Genomic DNA, 20,877 nt, shown 5'->3' on the forward strand with positions numbered 1-20,877 from the left:
TATTACTTTATTATTATTATTATTATTATTGCTTCGAGAGACGCTACGTCAGCGTTATATCATCCTCCAACTAGGGCTCTCAACCATGCATGCTGCAGGTACGCTTGTGGAAGCTGGATTAACGTGAAGGCGAGACTCTTTATTGTGAGCCTACTCTGGGCCGCCGTACAAGTGAGGTCAAACGCAATATTGTATTTTTCTTCTTTGCCCTCATCAGTAGAGAGAGAAGCGGAAGAAGTCGACAGAGACGGAGACGAACAAACATCAGCTAAGGGAGGCGCGCTGACGTGCAGAGGGGAAATGGCATGGTGTCCTGCCAAATGGGTTATCTAAGCATTTCCGCAGCTCAACGAGTGACTTCTTGCGACACAGTAAACAAGTTTGTTATTCTCTCGAGTAGCCTCGACGACCGTGGCTCGGTCCGAGACCAGTTCGTCCAGATCAGGTCTGTGGATTTTTGAGAGATTCGGCCTCACTGTGTCCCCTTAAAACACACTGCGGAAGGCGGCGTAGAAGATTTGCGAGTCCATGCCCGATCAGTTCGCCCTCAAGTGTGATGCGCGAGGGTTCAGTTTCAACGAAGAAATGTATTTTAGGGCCCACTACATCGCGCACATTAAACAAGTGACGTCATATACGGCCATATACGTGACCGAACAGGTCATTCTGGGATATGGGGTCATATACATCCCCCCCCACCCCGCCCCCTAATAGAAGAAGGAGCAGTCATGCATTGCTAGCATATAAGGGCGTATATAGAAGGATAGGTTGCATAACCGAGCATAAAAACGGAGTAGTATACACAGAAGAAGACCACATCGAGCGAAGACGCATTCTTCGATGCAAAATAGTTTTTCCTTGCTGACAAGCTCCGCCGCCTTTTTCCCCACCCCCTCACAGAAGCCACGATTCTGGAGTCTTGGACTAAGCCTTCATACGAGAGCAAAGCTGTGAAGGCGCAATTAAAATTCCTAAAGGGCTCAGGGTTCATTTCAAGGCTATGAACTTTCAGTGCGCGCCCTGTGCACCCCAGCTGTAATGGCATACGGGCATGCGCCGAACTGATTTTCTATTCCTCTGTTCTCTCCTTTTTCTATTCATTTGTTCCCGTTGCCACGTGTAGTCTTCCTGCATTTCGATTGTTCTCTTTCTCTCTCGTTTGTAAGGCATTTTTTCAGGCACCTTCACTCAGCACCTCCGCGTTTCCTTCTCCCTTTCCATTTCTTCAAATCCGCGACCAATGCGACAGGTCGCTCCTCCGTCACAAAACAGGAGGCAAGGTTAACGGGCACGGACCCTCAGCAGCAAGCGCGCGACGAACTCTAGCGGCTCCACGATCTCTTTATTATACAAGCTGCCGCCAGGGAGAAGGCGACACTGCGGGCGCCCGGCCAACAACTTTACAGCTGACGCCCGCGCTGACTGGGCTCGCTCTCTGTCGGGCACGGAAGAAAAGTGTTGAACTCTGCACCTGTCGCGTCGCCGCGAAGGCAAAAGAAAAACGACTAAAACATCACGAACCAGGACGATAAAGCTCTCGGCTGCGCACGCTGACAGTTCTCTATGCCTGGTTTGTGTAAAGGTGTACTTCGTGGCAGTTCTTTTCCTGATCTATTCTTGTAAGCCTTGGTCAAAAGTCCTGAAGCCAAAGGATTTTCGTTTCAGCCGCAAACATATGAAGCCGTCAAGCCATATTTCAAGGCCCAAGGGCATATAAATTGGAAGACAACAATTTCTTATTACAGCAAGATACTGGCTCAGGACATTTCACGGCCCTTTAACTCTTAATGGCGCCGCGACGGCTTCATTTTGCATGCGCTCGAGACGAAAATTCTTTGGCTTCAGGACTTTCGACCAAGACTGTACATCCTTACCAATAGTCGTCCCCACCTTAGACACCTAATGCGGCGAACATCGCTTATTTAACCGTCTATCATGACGTCAAAGGTGCCTGCCATACGTCTTAATGGCGCTGTGACGGCGTCCTTTTGCGGCCGAGACGAAAATTCTTTGGCTTCAGGACTTTTGACCAAGACTGTACATCCTTGCAATGGTCGGCCCCACTTTAAACACCTGCTGCGGAGAACATCGCTTATCGGAGCGTCGATCTGTATGTTATGTATGATTCTTAAGTGCATTTTTGTTAATTACAGAGCACCTATGTATCCAATAGTGAATGTAGTGCTGTGTACTTCGATCAGTATGTTATGTATAATTCTTAAGTGCATTTTTGTTACTTAATACGCGTGAAAAGTATGTATTGCGCTGTTTTTATGCCGCTCCCCTCCTATGTAATGACCACTTGGGTTTTTAGGGTATTTAAATAAATAAATAAATAAATAAACAAATAAATAAATTAGTCAGCCACGACGTTAAAGGCGCCTGCCATAAGTGATAAAGGCGTGAAACGATAGATTACCACACACGTGCTCCGTCATACCACGTTAAAAACGTATAAATACCAAAGGAAGTTTGCTGCAGCGCAACGTGACTCGGCGACAGCTATTTGCAAAGGTCAGACTCTTATTGTTTGCTTAAGCTCAATGTTTGCCTACACTGAAAGAGCGCTCGCGACGTCGTGTAACTTCTGACGTCAGCACGTTCGGACCAGTCAGCGTGGAGCGTTACCCTAGCATCATGCATGACGTCATTTCACGCAGAACGAGCACGACGCTTTGCATCGACATGACGTGTGACATCCTTTTACCTGCACCAATCAACGCTGTGGTTGCAATGACGTCGTGCGTGACGGCCCTTCACGATGACCAATCAGCGCGGCGCGTTGTTACAGCAATGTCAACTCAACTCGGCAAAACAGGGTAACAAGTCCTTGACAGCTATACGGCATTGCATGAGTGCGTAGCGAGTGATTTTGAAATACGCAGAAATTCAGGAATGCAGCGAGATATGCTGTATAGATAATATAGATAGCGTGTCGAAGTTGTTAAATTATTAAAAACAGATGCTCTGGTTGTACCAAAAACAAGAACGTTAAATTGCAGAATCCTTCCGGCAATATAGCACAATCGCACAGGTATAGTGATCAGGAAGCATGAAGAAGTACAGGCAATCAAGGAGGTCTCTCAAGTTGTTCCGATATCAACGAATATGCTTTGACGCAAACGCTGTACTAGCTATTTTTTTCTTTTTTTCTTTTTCTTTTTTTAGTGTTGAAGACGCGTTGGAACGTACCATCCGCACAGAAAGCACAATTTAAATCTTTTCGGTTCTAGAGGAGAAGGGCAAAACATTTATTGACGCAAGAGTATTCCGGGCCCCCTGGCCCCGAATACCCGTTCAAGCGTTTCTGTGCAGGGAAACTGCTGCAAAAAGCTCTTGCTTGTATCTCCATACCATTTTCCCTGCCACTGGCGCAATACTTCCTTCGCTCTCCCATGTTCTCTCCCTCTCGATTAGGTGCGGAAGTAGTCCATCATGCGCCTGCGCTTCGCTTGATATACTTGTAATCACCCCCCCCCCCTCCCACCGCCACCACCCCTGCTCAAAAAAAAAAGGGGGAGGGGGGGGAAGGGTTGTTTACTTATCTCTCACTCTCTGTGCGCGTGCTCACTCTTCTTTAAAAGTGTTGCTTGGACGAAGTCTGCTCCGCCTAATGCGTTTCCCAATAAAAACTGATCTCCGGCCCGCGGTTCCGGATGCCAGCCGATCGATGCACACTCCAGCACTAATGGAGCCTACCAAGCAATGCACACTCTGAGCTCAATACCGTGCGGCGAAGCGCTTCCTGACCACGTCAGCGATAAGCAGTTGCAGACCGTTACACAAATCGGAATGGCATGCATGGCTTAAACCACGGCTTATCTACAGGAAGAAAATACCCTAGAATGAAAAAGCATGAGAACAGGTTAGCATGTTTTAAATATTACGAAATAATTAGAAATCCAATTTAACTAAACAAGGTTGCATTCAGCACTGCCTAGATTCAGAAAGGATGCCCATAAAGCCCGCTGACCCAGGTAAAACTGACGAATCTGATGGCGCGGGTTCGCCGGCACACTTTCGTGATTCAGCGTCACGGCGCCTGTCCTACCCCACGTGGTCGAAGTATCGATACGCATGTCCTGGATCAACGGACGAACGGTTTCGCTTGAGTCAGAGCCGGCGAATACGACCACATCACTGTCAAAAAATAAAAATAAAAAGTACTGGAAGAGAATCGTTACATCCCTCCGGCTCCAGCCCCTCTTCCGGGTTAAAGCCGTCACTGCATCCATGAAAACATGCTGCCAACCCAAACGTGCGTATTGTATTCCAACAACAGCAGGACTCACAAAATAAAATTTTAAACATGTGCGCTATGTGGCAAAACGCTGGAGGTTCGGGGAGGGGGGGAGATGCAGAAAAGAGAACATCGCGAGGTCGAAACCTTACAAAGTTCGCCCCTCCCGCAGCTTCCCCGACGAGGAGCTATGAGGCAGCTGAAGCGCCGCGGGCATTCAGCGCGCTCACCGCATTCACTTCGCCGCTAGCGGTCCCGCTCGTCCCTTTCCGGTTTTCACTGCTTCCGTCCCCATTCATCTCGCTTTTGCAAATACACTAAAACCGATGGCCTCAATGCACGCGAAGGCCTAGCGCAATATTTGCACAGCGGATGTTATGTGTGCCTTTTGCAAAAGGCGAGCGAGCGACAACGCAGGTCCAATTTGCTGCGGCCGTGTTTCAATTAGACCCAGGTAGCACAAAGTGGGCTATGAAGGGTGGGCCCCGGTGGGCCCGATGTAGGCAATGCAGGACAGCCCCGGTGGGCTCAATGTGGGTGCTGCAAGAGGGGCCGACGTAGGCCCGAAGCGGGCTGTCGACAAAGCCCCAATTGGCCCCACTAGGGGCCGATGCAGGCAGCCCTTGCGGGGCTGCCCACATTTTTCCGGCATTGTTAAAAGGGCACATCCCGCCAACTCCCCGCGATGGTCCTACTTTGAACCGATTTGGGCAGCCGCTTTGGAGGAACATTTTTTTTTTATTTCAGTTAGCCCCTCAGAAAATGACATAGGACCAATGTGGGTTCTATAGCGCTAGCCACACTTGGGCTTGCCCACATTATTCTCATAAGGGTCCGACGTAGGAAATTGATGGAAAGCCCTAGTCCAAGTTTTCCCAATCAATATTTAGGCACATAATTAGGTAATTACTTTATACATGTCTGCACTTTCTAAAAAGCCACAATATTAATTTTTACAATAATTCATAACATTCATCGAGCCGAAGTGACTTCCATCTAGTTCAGGCTATGGAAATGTGTGTTCTGAACAGTAATATTGTACTGCGAGTTGCAGGCTGTCCAAAGCAACCACATAAGAGGCAACAGTTAGGTATCAGTTTGTTTTAGTATATGTAGCGCAATTTGCACGAGCGCGAGAACTAAAGCCATGTAAATTTCTAATCGACTAAACATGGCCACAACTGTTATACAAATCATCTATAACAGTAATTTAGGGCAACATCTAATGCAAATAAAAGTTGGAAACAATGATTACGCAATTGCACGCACGCTTTCCAGCCCCATTACGGCCGATGTGGGACCTACAGCGGTTTTGTGTGGGCAGCCCCAATTGGTCTGGGTGTTGGTTTTGAACCTAAAGCCCACTTGCTATTGCACGTGCCTTCAAAGCCCCCACAAAGGACCGATTTTGGTACCATGCGGGCACGCCCGCCTTCCAGCCCCATTACAGCCTATGTGGGACCTAAAGCGGTTTAGCTAAGGCTGCCTCATTTGGGCCTCACGAGGGCTTGCCCAAATTGAGCCCTTATTCATATTTCACCTGCCCTCAAGTAACCTACAAGGGGCCGATTTGGGCAGCATGTGGGTATGTGCGTTTTCTTGCCCCACTACGGCCGATATTGGTCCCACAAAGATTTAATGGGGGCGGCCTCACTTCGGATCTATGAGGGCTTTCCCATAAAAAGCCCACATTTAGGTTGGATTGCCCTCAAATATCCGGCAAGGGACCCTTGTGGTCTGGATGCAAGAATGTGCTCTGCATTAGCCCAATAAACGCCGCTATGGGACCCATGCAGGAGGAGCAGGGGCAAGCCCAAATGGGGCTTGCCCACATTTGCCCCATCGGGGACCGATGCAGGTTTTATGATGGTTGCCCCAGCCCCACTTGCCTACATCGGACCTACTGGGGCCCCACATTCTGTGCTACCTGGGGAATGCTTACATTTTTCTTTTCTACACGCGGTCTGCTTTTCACTCGTACTGTTTGCCATTCAGCCGTAACAGGCCGCGCCATAGTCAGATGCAAAACAAACTAAACAAAAAGACGTCAATTAGGATGCAGTAACCATTACACGCGAGACACGGTGCAGCGGACGGACATTCTTTACTGTTGCATCGTTTAAAACAGCACACAAACATCATGGCTCTGCTCGCAAGCGCACATGCAGGAAGAAATCTGAACACGTGTACCAGGCTTTTCAGGACATCCATTTCATGTAACGGCAGAATGTTTTGACACTCCGGTCACCAAATGGTGGCCATGAGCTGCTCGATAAACAAACTTGAAATGCGAGTAGGCGCGCGTGTCAAAGCGTGCTTTCGACAATTTAAATGTGCATTTTTTTGCCTCTTCTCATATTTTACTTCGCTGGTTGAAATACTGTGACATGCAAGCGTCGATGTGCTTTTTTCGATTTTTTCGAAGTTGTCGAAGGCCACTGAGCCGTGATGAAAAGAAACTGAACCAGTGCCTGTGCGTGTTTTTAAAAAGCGTTTTAGAAATACTGGAGTATACAGTGCGCGCATGAATGATTAAGGTGATCGACTGGAACTTTGAAAAAAAGTAAGCTCACTTTAAATAATAAGGAAATGGGAAATGAGATTTAAAAAAAAAAAAAAGTAACACAACTCTAATTCTGCGCCTGACCGTAATAGAGAGTCTCTGTGCAGCTATCAAGGTCAGCACAGAATTATCATTGCAAGATAAATCTGTTTACCAGATGAACAGCTGTGCGTCGCACAGCTTTTATGCGATGCGGTCACAGATGCGGTCCCGTACAAGGTGTTTAAGCCATTTGTCTAGCACGCTTCCGGCTGAGCTGTTTGCATACATGTTCTCACATATGGTCCACCCAATATCGATCCCGATCGGGTACTGATACGCGCGTTGCCGGATAGTGCCAACGAAGAACTGTTACAGTACCACCGCTTGATGTTGTTGTGCGGTATAACACCCGACGAGACAAAATAAATCGTTTGAAAAAATTGAATTGGACTGCGGAGGTTGGAGTTGTTTCCATGTGTTTTTGTTTTGTTTTTTTTTTTTTGTCGGTCTTTCAGAACTTTCAGTCCAAGGCTAGACAACCATCTTCACATTCATTGAAGCTATGTGAATAAGTGTGAAGGATATAGACGAAGAAGGGGGCAGTTATCGGCCAACTAAAAAAGGGAAATAAGTTATAGAAACTTGGAGGACACGTTATTACCTTTAATTGTGACACTGCAATTTCCGAAGAGCCCTTTGTTGTCGGCAGCCATGCACCACCCTATGTACCAAGATGCCAGTCGTAGCCACATGCGCATTACATGACTGCACATACATCACCACACGCAACTTTTAAATGCTGAGTTTCTTTTGGACGCTTAGTTTCATAAACCAAAGCAAAATATATTTCAAATCGATTAGATCCTTCCATCTTCCCGTGTCTGCCCCCTTGCGGTCTCTCTCCCTTCTCTCCCATACACGGGGCGAGGGAATTCCTCCCCTCTCCTATTTGGCACCTGTCAAGTTGACAGCTGGATCTTTCATTTATCAGTCAATCAATCAATCAATCAATCAATCAATCAATCAATCAATCAATCAATCAATCAATCAATCAATCAATCAATCAATCAATCTCAGTTTCGTGTATCAATCTCAGCCGGTTACAGCTGGCAACAACGTGACACTGCCGACATCGCCTTTTAGCAGCAATGCTAATGCTTAATGCTATCGCATAAAGCTGAGACACTGGAAGCAAAACATTTGACCAATAACAACAACAACAACAAAAAGAACAACACGGCGACGGAGATTGAAGTGCAAGCAGCAGAGTTGACGTGTTGTTCGTATAGTTCTAATTTTCTCTTCTTACTTCTTCATGTGCACTAGAGTAATGCGGAGCCGGAGGAATGAAGTCAGTTCTTCGAAGCTCGCACCCATCTCTTACGGGAACCAATAAGCTGCAAATGCGACCACTAACTGCCATGCACCGTACAGATCGCCACACACGGCGATGGAGCGAAGCTATGCAGTTTTCATTTGTACAGCGGTGAAGGCGTAAATCCGTGGCCTTCCTACGCCAATGCACTCCAGCAAAACAAAATCCGCGAGCGCTGCGGGTTTCGAATACGAAGCCTAAAATGCGACCGAGCGGTTCATTCGTCAAGGAAGGAAGGAAGCACTTCAAAACAGCCTCTCGTTCGGGTCTTCTGGGTGCAAACGCACGTCGGAACTCAGTTCAGGAGACCTGCGCGGCTGTATCGAAAACGGGAATTTTCTGCACGGGCGAAATCGACATCACCATGCATGCGAAAATACGAACATCCAGCACAGCCAAGATATATATATATATATATATATATATATATATATATATATATATATATATATATATATATATATATATATATATATATATATATATATATATAAGCTACCATAAGGCATATATATATATATATGCCTTATGGTAGCTTGAGTGCAGAGCAACAACCTTGACGGGTCAGAAAAAAATATCGGAACGTTTCAGAGAAACCTTGAAATCTGAGAACGGAGCTTGAAACTCAATAATACCAGGGCGAATATCAAAAAATAAAACTGAATAGGGTCCCCTTTCGTTTCATTTTTTTTTATATCCGCCCGGAGACATCCTTTGGGAAGACTGTACCGAAGAAGTGTGTATCTGTTATATTTAATTCATTGACAAAGCAGGCGGCCGGCCCAATTCCTTAAGTGTGGGGCAGCATGCATAACATGAAGAATGAAATAAGTTCCAATACAACCAGAGAGATGCAGGAAAGATTTTAAGAACCTGACAGCGAAACAAACACTGTATTGACATATCGCAGCTTCATCCATAATGGGTGCCAGTGACATCCGATCGACAGATGTATAAACGCGTTTATACTGTCTTTGGAAGGCCTTCGGTACGTGCTACAAAAAAAAAAGAAAAAATATAGTCTGGAAGCAATACATAGCCATGAACAGTGGCTTTTCTCTCCGTATCTTCGCTCAGTACTTCGAACTGGAAAGGGTTGAGATATAAGAGTTCATACCCAGATGATTCACAGCGAAATGCAGCATCCTTGGACATAGAGAAACATCAATTTCTTTCCTTTCAACAGTCAATTATAGGAAATGATGGACAGATATGATCCTCGTACACCCATATATCTTACGACGGTTAGGCCCGACGGACACAGCGGCAAGCTTATTTACTCGTCTCCGAATCTCCGAAAAGGCGCGCCCGGCGACCAGGTACAGGTTAACCGGCAGGGCTCAGGAAAAGGCACAGAGGTGTACACCGACGACCCGCGAGAGGCTGAGAATCGATCGAGCGGCGTCGCCATGTTGTCTCGCGAGCACGGCGGGGAAGCCCTCTTTCTATAGCTCCCCTCGCGAGGCGAATGCGCTCCAAGCCCGTCGCCGCGTCCGCCGAGCCCGGCGGCCGGGTGGGAGGATGCGGATCAAGAGAGGAGGGGGACGCGCCGCCGCCTCGCCTCCGCCGGTGGCATTTGCGGGGGTGACCGGCGATGGAAGTTGGGGAGCCGCTGCTGCTTATGGAAACCATTTTGATTTTTCTTTTGCGCTTTCGACACAAAGCACTGGGGAACGGAGGAGGAGGACGTAGATGGGGAGAAATGGAGCGCTGGACATCTGCGCCTGACAGGCCGCCGGTCGTCCTTGCTTGTGGCTGCAGGATTGACGCTGAGCCAAAGATTCAGTCAACGCCAAAACGAGCGATTCAGCATCAAGCGAGAAAAGAAGGAGCTGCGGAGAAGCAGGATTCGCTTTCTTGTTTGTTTGTCGTTTGCACAAAGAGCCGGGGAAAAGAGAGTGGGCGGGAGGTAGCGGAAGAGGGAGGATAGGCGCCAGACAAACCGGTGGTCCAGAACGGCTAGGCCGGCGTTGTGCCACTGAATCATCAAAAAAATAAACGATTCGACAAGGACAGAGAAAGAGTTACCGCGCGTAAGAGGTTAACGTGAGAGAGAAAAAAAAAAAAAGCATGCAGTTTCGGCAGGCTTCGCGGCAAAGCATCTGCGCGCATACACTTGCTGTGAAGTGTGAAATTATAGATCAGGTTTGGCAAGATATCCAACAAGTAGACTAAGTGGATTTATTTATTTATTTATTTATTTATTTATTTATTTTGCATTTCGCGCTATATTTAAGTACAAAAATACTTTAAGGGATTATCTGTCCCACAGAGTAGTTTACAGAAGCCCTGGTCGTTTTCCTCTTTGTTTCTTCGTTTGTTACCTATTTATATACGGGGAAAAGTGCATTGTTAGAGGACTACTACTACCGTGTATATCGTAACAAACGGCCAGCCACAACAGAGCCACAACTGAGCAATAAATATGCGAGATGCAAGCAGTCCATGCTGAAAACTAATCTTCTAATCTTCCTGTCATCTCTAGCTCTTTCCTAGAACACTAATGTGTTTATCGCTTCAGTGACCAACGCATTGACCGTCATTCGTTCAAGTGAGGCGCATTCCTCGCAATGACGCGAATATCTTCCAGGCACAGAGCAGTCGATGCGTTGCGCTCAAGCAACGTAGTACGTCACGACCGCCCGACCATAACAACGATAGCGTACATTTTCCGTCGAACGCGTGAATCTTCCGGCAGCTTTAGAGCCGAACTCGCTACGAGTTGACTGATGACGCCAGCTGTTCTAGCGACAAGCCGGCTGGCGAGCGTACGGCAGCTGACTTACAAAACCGACTGGCCTAGGGGCACACGCGTCGCGCCCGGAATAAACAGGCTGCTGCCCTCACCATTGAGCTGCGATTGTTAACATAAATGAGAGCTAATTGACGCTCTGCAGATTTCTCCTTGCCACTGGTTCTCCCTCATCGGTCTCGCTTTCCCACATAGAGAACCAGGTGGAGAGTGCAGTTGCGTGCACCGCCAGCGGTGCCATAGCCGCCGGCGGTTATCCACGCTGAAACTACGTGCGCTTTCTATTGTCGTTGTTTATTCCTTTTTCTGTCCCGAAAGGTGGAGACGCACCGTTTGAGGTTTCCACTGGTCCTGCTCGCGGCGCGAGGCGGCGCCGCGGGTTCCTGCTGATCCTGCGCCATGGAGGCGGGCTCCGGGGTCATGGCCGGGCCGTTGTCGTCGTCCGCATCCTCACCACCCCGGTGGCGCAGCCCCGCAGCAGAACCCTGGCCACCCGACGTTGCCGCCGGCCGCCCCAGATCCACGATGCGCTGGCGCGAACACCGCCGCGCGTAGCCGCTCTCACACACGCCGCGCACCAACACACAACGCACAGCACCGACGACGACGCAACTGCGCGCTCGCGCCGCCGGCTACCGTCGCAGCGAACAACACCCGCGGAAGAACGCTGCACTCAACCACACTCGCGGGCGCTCTGCACCTTCGGAGCCGCTCGCCCGGCAGCGGACGCAGCTGCCCACCTCTCGCCCTCGGCGCTCAGGCGGCGGCGCTGTCTTAGCGCATGCTTTGGCGCATGCGCGCCCGAGGCGGCATCTAGCGTTCTGCGCCCGCAACTAGTATAAGAGAAGGTGGTGGGATCCGTTCCTGGCGCCCAACGTGGAGAGGCGGACTCGGCGTTGTGCATTCGACGTGAGCGGTTCGATGGTTGACCCAGAAAGAGAATAAGAAGACTCGGCTGATGACGTCATTCAGTAAGGATCGGGAGAAACGAGAAAGGGTGGTGTCAGTGGCGAAGGCGAAGCTATGATGACGAGGGAGGCAGAAAATACGAAATAAGAAGCGCTTCCGTGGTCGATATATGCAGCAGTAGCGTTTCAGGCTGGTGCGTTTGGGAATTTTTGCTGTTGCGGGTGATTGCCCGGAAGGGTTTCGTAATAACCACTTTGCTCGCTGAAACTGACACCTGTCGTGCGTTTTGAAATGCAAATGTAAAACTAAAGAGGAATCGTCAAAAAGAAAGCAAGCGTGCTTCCTGACATGACATTTATAGAAGTGACATACGGTCTTTCTGCTCGTTGCGTAACGAAACATGACGTGCCTTCTAGTAAAACATATTGTCAACGTCCGAAAATAGCTTTTACTTTATGGTATTAATCGCTTCGTTCGGCATTTCTTTTTCCCTAAAAGCAAAACGGGCATAGCGTTTCTAATATTTCTGTAGCTTTTTTGCGCCAAGCGAAATGCATAAGGAGCCATAGAACATGTGCAATAGGTTATCATGAATGTGAAGCTTCACATCGAGAGAAGCAAGCAAAGAACACGCTAATAAAATAAAACTTTATTTACAAGGTAGTAGCACGTACGTCCCTATTGCGCCGACCGTTATTCTCACGAGGTCCAGCGCGGCCTTCGTCAGGGCGTCCGGTCCCTCATTCCTGTGCCGCTCCCATGCACTGTGACATTTTCAGGGAGGTGCCAATCGATCACTGGAGAGTCTGGCGCCTTTGCTGAGTGCCGATAGGTGAGCTTGTAGACAGCCAAGTAATTCGAGCTATCGTCAAATCCTCACCTGCCGCCTGTTTGCCAAATGTTTGTGTGTTCATGAAAAGTCGATAGATTGCCTCTTGATCGATTACTCCAGTAATAGCCACCGATGCCTCTGGGAAAGCGTGTAGGCGCGTTTTGAGGAGCCTACTAAGTAGCAGCTATACGCTATATATAGGAGATGGTTCTTACACGATTCGGCAATAGTTTGCATGTTTGAAATAACGAGCACATTTCGAATAAAATGTGAAATTTTATAAGCACAGACGCGTACACATCTACTTCTCGCTTACTCGCTCTCTCTCTCTCTCTCACTAGCTCACTCTCATTCATTCATTCATTTACCCCGCCGTAGTGACGACGCAGCGGTTGGGGCGCTCGACTGTTGTATCCATGGATGCAGGGTCGAATCCCTGCCGCGGCGGTTGCTTTTCGATGTAGACGAAAAGCAAGCGCCCGTGGACTGTGCGGTCTCAGTGCACGTTAAGGAACCCCAAATGGTCGAAACTTCAGGAGCCCTCCGCTACGGCTTCTCTCTTGAGATATGGGATGGGGGTCTCTTTGGGACGTCAACCTAAAAAAAAACCCTACTGTTAATTCGTTAAAGCAATCGCTAAGTAAAAAGGAACGTCAGATGCGGCCGGTAATCAGACATGGCAGTAATTTAATTACAGTAATGAAATTACTGTAATTTAATTACTTTTTTCGGTAATTTCTAATGTAATGAATTACTTTTTCAGTTTGGTAATTTAGTAATGTAGTGAATTACATTTTGGTAGTAATTTCGCAGCAAACTAATTAATTGCTCTCGACAAAACTTTTACTAAAGTGCCCCATCACTCCTTCAATAGACAACAAAGTAGAGTGCGCGAAAGCGGGAACGACGTGCTGCAATCCGAAGCCAGCGTAACGGATTGGCAAAAGGAGACAGAATTGAGCAGAACTACAGTCAACTAGAATACTCTGGAGAACAGGTTGTTGTTTTGTTTAATAGCTTTACTTAGTTTTTGCATTTATGGAAGCTAGAAAGTAATTTCGAAGTAATTGAATTACTAAGTAGAAGTAATTGTAATGTAAGTTTATTACTTTTGGAAAGCAATAATGAATTATGTAATTTAATTACTTTTCTGCGATTTTCAACAAAGTAATTAGTAATGTTTTTTAATTCTTTTTCAGAAGTAATTTTGCCATGTATGCCGGTAATGAAGCTGTTTTGCGCAAGATAGACATTGTTTACCTCCGTCAGCATTTGTACGCGACGGTCACGCTGCTCACGTTTCTACACCATTTCCCGAATGATGCAAGCGACCGGCTGACCGTGTCCGCGGTCGCGTTAACGCTCTGCCCCCGGAAAAGTCAAACCGGGGCGCAGCAGCCTCATCCATAGCGTGACGGCCGGCCTCGGTGTTTCGCACGTTTCTGCACCCCCTCCCTGCGCGGCCGACCTGCACGGCGCTGGAGACTAGTGGTCACCAGGGTCGCGAGTACATGGGAACGCGTGCTTTGTTCCTAGTCGCTGCATGCGAACGTTGCCAATTTATCGGAACGATGCAGAGTGTTCAGTTCCGGTTGTAACCTCGGTAAATATATTCGTGTTTGTGTTGTTAGCGTTCATTGTGAATAAGAGCCACTAATTCATGGCAGGATTATTATGGGGTTTTGATATTCAACGCCTCGTAGCAACTCATGCACATGTGCAGTGAGGGGAACCGTACGGGAGGCCTCTGGGCTAATATCGAACATATAGGTATACATCAGCAGCTTATATCGCATAGCACACGACAGTTTACGCTGTTTACCTCCATCTAAACGGGGACGCCTCTGCAGGGATTCAAAGCAACGACCTTTGGGGCTAGCACCGAGCGCCAAATACCGCTAACGGGGGCTAGCACCGAGCGCTGAGTCAGAATTGCAGAAACAATTGCACTACTAATTCCTTCTGAAAATGCTTTAAACCAAAATTGCACACAGTGCCCTCCCCAACAGAACAGAATCTAGTTGCGTTATTTAACGTTAATTCCAAAGCACACACACACACGCGCACATACAATTAACGGTAAATAGCGCAACTATAGATTCTGTTGGGGGGGGGGGGGGGGGCATTGTGTTTGATTTTGGCTCAAAACATTTTCATTCAGAAGGAATGAGAGTTGCAGTTGTTTATATATATATATATATATATATATATATATATATATATATATATATATATATATATATATATATATATATATATATATATATATATATATACTCTCCGTATATACGTGCTCTCCGTTGGCTTCTGCATTAGAGAGTTGAAGAGAGCAGGCACTTCTTAGACACATATTTATTGTCGACATTTCGCCAAGAGCCCTGTCCTTCAGTAACGAGAAAGGTAGGGCTTCTGCCGAAACACCGGCGATAAATATGTGTCTGAGAAGTGCCTACTCACTTAAATAATGACTGCCGAGACTCTTAAATAATGACTGCCACATTTGACTGCCAAGAAATTCCCTACCATTTGCTGATGGTTGGCTGAAAGATTTTGGCCAACTACAAACCAGCATGATTCGCAGCCAACCAGGGCCCCCCGTCTTGGCCTGCGTTAGCTGGCCAAGAATAGCGGCTGCCGAGCTCTGTCAGAGCCACTTACACAAGGAGAGGTGGCTCTGGCTCTGCCCCGTCGTTTATCGACGGTCGCCCGTCGGCCAATTTCAGCTGGGATGTCATCGTACGTTAAATATGTTCAGGCGGTTGACATTGATCCGGATCTCCCCACAATACGGCCGCTCTCAAAGCCTGTGTCGTTCCGTGACGTTAAACCCCAAATAACATTAGAATTTTACGGCATGTGTTTACATCATACAGCCAAAAACAATACCACAGAAGAAAGTTCTAGAGTCACGGACGGAAAGTGGGCCTGTTCTGACGCCGTTTCGCTAGCAAGGACTTTGGCTTACGAAAATTGTCGCTGCACCTGCCAATTCTTTCACCGATTTTGCTATTCGAGAAACCAAGACCGCTTTAATATTTGTCTTGTGTCGTGCTATGCAAGCTTTCTGGAAGTGCTCGCTCGGCCCATCGCCGCGTTCGCTCAAAAATCAGGAGCCTTTTTTCGCTGAATGAGAGCAGCGTCGACCCTTCAATGATTTTGTTCTCAAGGAATGCAAAGCATAACGCCAGGAGGAACAATGAGAGCGGCCGCACTAACTTCGTGAGGCGGCCGAGTATGGTATCTCCTTAGGCTCAATAACGTATGCGACGTCGGGCAGGGTACGTGTTCGCCGCTTCGATAATACGGCAAGTTTCTCCACCCTCTGTAGTGCTTCCTACGGTTCTCGCTGCGTCCTTCGTCTCGCGCGTGTATTGCGCTTCGGCACATTTCTAGAACGCTCTCTGGATGCTCGGCACGTTTCCGCACCTTTTCTATGCTTTGTAGGCGGCGACGTCTCGACGAGTTAGAGGGGCGAACGCTTTACACACTAACTGGAGAGGAGGAGAAAGAGAAAGTGAGGAGGAAATAAAGAAAAAGTAATTGTCACTCAACCAAACAAAACAGATACGCCTTTTGTCTCTTACGACAGGGGGGCCGCGCCGGCGACATATACTATGGCGGACAAAAAGAAAATTTCAGGGTGGGATGAGGGCGGTTTGTGGCGAAAGAACGAGAACTAAATGGAGGAGGGCGCGTCGGACAGTGGAGCTGCTGTCGTTCCAGCTTTGTGCCGGAAATTGTGTGCAGTGCGGTGGTGACTCGAGTCAGTCGAACTGCAGCGTGCTTCGGCAACAGTCCCCTGTCGCTCTTAGAAAGCTTGGCAAGCACTGCATATAACTAGGGTCGTCAGCGAAATGCGAGACAATCTCGAGCTAAACCTGGTGAAGAATATCCCGAGCTGACAGTAAATCAACCGTAGCCAACTGCAAGATTTAAGTGCGCTAACTAGAAGTCCTCTTACACTAAATAATTCGCCCTATTAGATAGTGAACCTAACCGGACAAATTAGGCTTAAGAAGGTATAATTACGGCCCTTTTGTGTCCAGGGAGTAACCTACAACTGTAATTTGACCTTAAAGGGGTCGTGAAACGAAAATGTAGCTGCCCAGTTGCAATTTTCCTTGCTTCAGTAAACATTAGGCATGCCGATTCCAAAATATTTCGTCGAAATATTGCTTCTGCATTTAATAATACCATTCTGAAAGCACAGCATTTTTGCGTTTCTGAAGCGACCATGCGACCCTGTAGGCCGGAATTAGGAGTACTCGCCTACGTCATATTTAGCCGTTTAGAAACTCAGATATAATCATTATTTCCCATAAAATAATAGGTTCCTGTTAAAGTTAGCAAATAAAAAAATAGTGTATCAATTATTCGCTCACGCAAACGCATTTCTTCAATCTGTACCAGGGCAATCCTGTCACGTGACGCGCGGTCGGCGGCGGCGGCGGAGGAGGACGGGTGGTGTCTGCTTCTCGCTGCGCTCTGGAACAGAGCGAGAGGCGACGCTCAAGTTAAGTTTTTTGGTAACGACGACTAACCTCGCTCCGCCGGGTACTCCAAATGACAATGGTTCCAATCTTATTTGTTGTTGTTTTCTTTTTTTTTTTGTGAACATTCGTGATGGAGCAGAACGTCTTGAGCAGTCTCATACCACCGGTACAACTTCGTTGTGCGACCGCTGCTGTAAATTTTTTTTTTATTCTTGGCGTCATTATAGATACGATGTAAATACGGTTTCGGTCAAAGAAATCGACAAGTGGGTTCAATCCGAGTGGTGGCTGGAGTGTTTCAGGAGCTAGTGAAAAAAACCGTATGAGTCACAATAACCTCATACAGATTTCTCATACCAATCTCATACAAATCTCATTAATTCTCATATATTTCTCATATGATGAATGAGTCTAGTATGAGATTATATGAGATTCGTATGAGATTAGTGTGAGTTTAGTATGAGAATTTGTATGAGGTTATTGTGACTCATAGGGTTTTTTCACTAGGGCCGGACGCCGCGGCGCGTACTCGTATATTGCTCGCCTCCGCGCTGCATGCATCGTTGAGAATAGCGTGTCGAGCTTCGCTTCCTTTATTTCGGCTGGATGACCTGAACTATGGCACTACACGGAAAGCCGGAAACAGAAAAAAAAAAGGTTGGTACAATGTACTCGGGTGGCTCCTTCACCTAACGCGTTGTCGCAGCTTTGCTCCCCCACCTTCCCGACGCCTCTTTCGTAACCTTTCTAAAAAAAAAAAAAAAAAAAGAGGAAGCATACTTCCTACAACGTCTGCAGTGCTCAGACTTCGCCTCTTTTTCCTGACAACGTTAGGTTCTGGGTTTAGGCGTGTTGTGCGGGTTTGAGTGCTCGCTAAGCCAACCGTGTGCGTCGCGAGATTGCAGCACGGCTTCTCCGAGTGGAAGTAACGTTCGCTTTCACAAGTTTTGGCACACCGATTGGGTTGATGTGTTCGTACTACTCGACTCACAGAAGCCACCAGTTCTATTTGATTGTTTCCTGCCAGACTGCCCTCATAGCAGTAATATGCGCATTTTGGATTTTTTAAATTTTGAACGATACCGTGAGGCCAGCACAACAGGTGCCCCTACCAGCATATCGTACCACCCAGAACAGGCCCCTTGGTTCCACTTTGATCACATTCTTTCCAAAGCACTCATCTAGTCCCATAGAATCTGATGAAGAGGAGGATCATGTTGAGCAGAGCTCAGAATCCTTCACATCATTTAAATGACATTTCTAGGGTAAAAATGGTTCACCTCAAAAGCTCATATGCCCCATGTCCTTGCATTACGATGGTGTGATTACCAGATCAACCATCCAGGAGAAATGCATCCACGCAAGTGTTATCGATTGGAAAGGCGGATAGATGGGCTTAAAAGTTTAATATCTGACCTGCTACAGAAAGAGAAGAACAAAGAGGGTCGTGACTTGATTAAAATATATACAGGAATAATAACTTGCACCACAGTCACGAGTCAAGTCCTGTGTCATGCAAGAAGCAGCAGAAAGCCTGCACTGCCTGTAGAGCTTTCCATTTCTGGCCAACCGGCCAATAAGTCCTCTGAGAGAGGCCTGTTGCCAAAACACTTCAAAGAAGTAACTCGAGTTATTGTTTTGCACGCATATACTGGGACACACCACTAGTACACGCTCCACAGTCTCCGTAATGTCACATGTGGAACATTCTGGGCAGTCCGCCTGTCCAATTAAGTATAAATATTTGTGTGTGAAACCACATTTAGATGCAGTCTATGGAGAAAGCATGCATAATGGCATATAATTGCAAGTGTGTATGGATCCACTAAAGCACTATCTTGTGGCCTTGAGCACAAGTAGATATAAGGAACTCAGTGATATGTAGTGCCAAAGGCCAAAGGCTGGTAAGGGTGTGGTGTTGAAAACTTCCAAAAATTTGTAATGCAGGCTTTGAAACTGCGAATGCACACCACTTCTGAAGTGGTTTCCCACAGATGTGGAAGGCCTCTTACCAAGAGGCCACAAGCTCAGCAGCGGTTTGTGGAGAATTATGCCCTAAAAAAAAAAATGTCATGTTCTGAGCGGCATCACCACAGTTGTAGGTGACACTTGTGGTGATACAGATCTATCTGTATATACATGGATATAGTTCTAATATTCTCACCAGATGTATGTCAGATTAAGTTGCTTGAATCTACTAATTGGTACCATGGATTTCTTCAGTATCCCGAGAACATGCAAATGCACCAAAGGTTGGGTCATCACACACAAAGGTTGGGTGGGGTGGTATGGGAAGTCGTAGCGTGATAGCATTTGTGATTAATGGCAGCGGAGTGCACGTGAAAAACTGCTGTTCAGCTGCTCGTCATCATTGGGTGGCAACGGTGTTGTGCAAGTAGTCGTAAATATATACAAAGTGGTTCGTGTGACAATTATGTAGATATTGGGCAGGCATGTCACATTCTGAAGTAACAGCGCAAAACGTGGATGGGAGCACCAGACGAGAAGACGACATAATGTCTCGTCTTCTCGGCTTGTGTTCCCGTCCACATTTTGCGCTGTTACCTAAGGATGGAAAACCAACAAACCCAACCTGCTATTCTGGATAACATGCCATTGCTTGAGGTGCATTGCGGCAGCCAAGGTTTATCCCAAGCACCTGCACTTCTGTGTACATGTTAAAGAGTACTGGGAGTGGTGCTCATATGGGTGTGCACCATTTTCCTGGCTCGGGCGATCAGACTGCAAGCGGGCTAGCACACACAGCCCAAAGCACATGTAGCAGAAGTTTGGACTGTCGAACCGCAGTCTGTAGTTCAATTCCTTCCCTTATATTTTTCAATTTGTATGAGTATCATACAGTCTGTGCTTGTATGATTAAATTGCAAAGGTGTACATATCACCTGCTCTCCTGACCAAACTCACTCTGCATAAGTATTCAATAAGCAGTTTTCGTTCCATCAAAAGGCTTTCACAATATTCAGCGACAAGCAGCTACTCAGACAGCATCAGTGTAGCATTCTTGGAGCTTCGCAAATCTGTGGTTGCATTGTTTACTAGCAAAACATGCACGGTATGTAGATATGTGCACTAGGACGCATAAGATGCAGTGACAATGTGGGCTGCCCTTACGTCTACAGCTGCCCTTTAATCCTGTTACATTCTAGCCTGCAGTGAATTCAGCAGCACAAGATTTCACAATTAAATCATCCCAACTTTATATTTCCAGACTTGACCCCAGCACCGACGAAGTTCATTGTATTACCAGCATGTTGGTGGCATATTCAACCAGCAGGCCAATTAACTCAACGTCATGCAGGTTTTAGTGCAGATGTTTCCATGCAAACTATGAGTATGATCATAAACGAAGGAACCTTTACTATACATACCTTTTCAGCACGCTGTTTTATGGCTGGTTAAAGTCTGGTACATTTCAAAGTATAAGGCACATATTATTGTATGCATGTCTACAGATTGCAGATTATGTTGGCTTGCTTCTGAATGAGACTGAAAAATGCTGCAAATAGTGGCCACCTTTCAAAGCAGCTTTTGCAAAAAACCGTTCCGATTTTTCTACTCCCCATGAGCCACTATTTTTCGAGGCCATGTAAAGGTGAATGCGGCAACTCGAAAATCTAGGTTTGTCAATGCCACAAGGACCACCATTTTGTAGTACATTTGGGCATGCTCTAATGTTACCAAATGAGTGTTAAAGAGAGACATGTTGCTTT

General features: G+C 47.0%; 1 protein-coding gene across 1 annotated transcript in view; it reads right to left on the reverse strand.

The window, feature by feature from the left end:
* LOC146179470 (uncharacterized) overlaps positions 1 to 11,649 on the reverse strand; it is a 165,028-nt gene extending 153,379 nt beyond the window's left edge. Inside the window, exon 1 of the mRNA XM_084579088.1 lies at positions 11,243 to 11,649. Coding sequence (XP_084435214.1) covers positions 11,243 to 11,334 — 92 coding nt within the window. The 5' untranslated portion in view covers positions 11,335 to 11,649. The remainder of the gene's footprint in view (positions 1 to 11,242) is intronic.
* Positions 11,650 to 20,877: the final 9,228 nt, after the last annotated feature.

This window comes from Amblyomma maculatum, chromosome 9 (genome assembly GCF_055883805.1).
Source record: "Amblyomma maculatum isolate TAMU_Amacu chromosome 9, ASM5588380v1, whole genome shotgun sequence".
NCBI lineage: Eukaryota > Metazoa > Arthropoda > Arachnida > Ixodida > Ixodidae > Amblyomma > Amblyomma maculatum.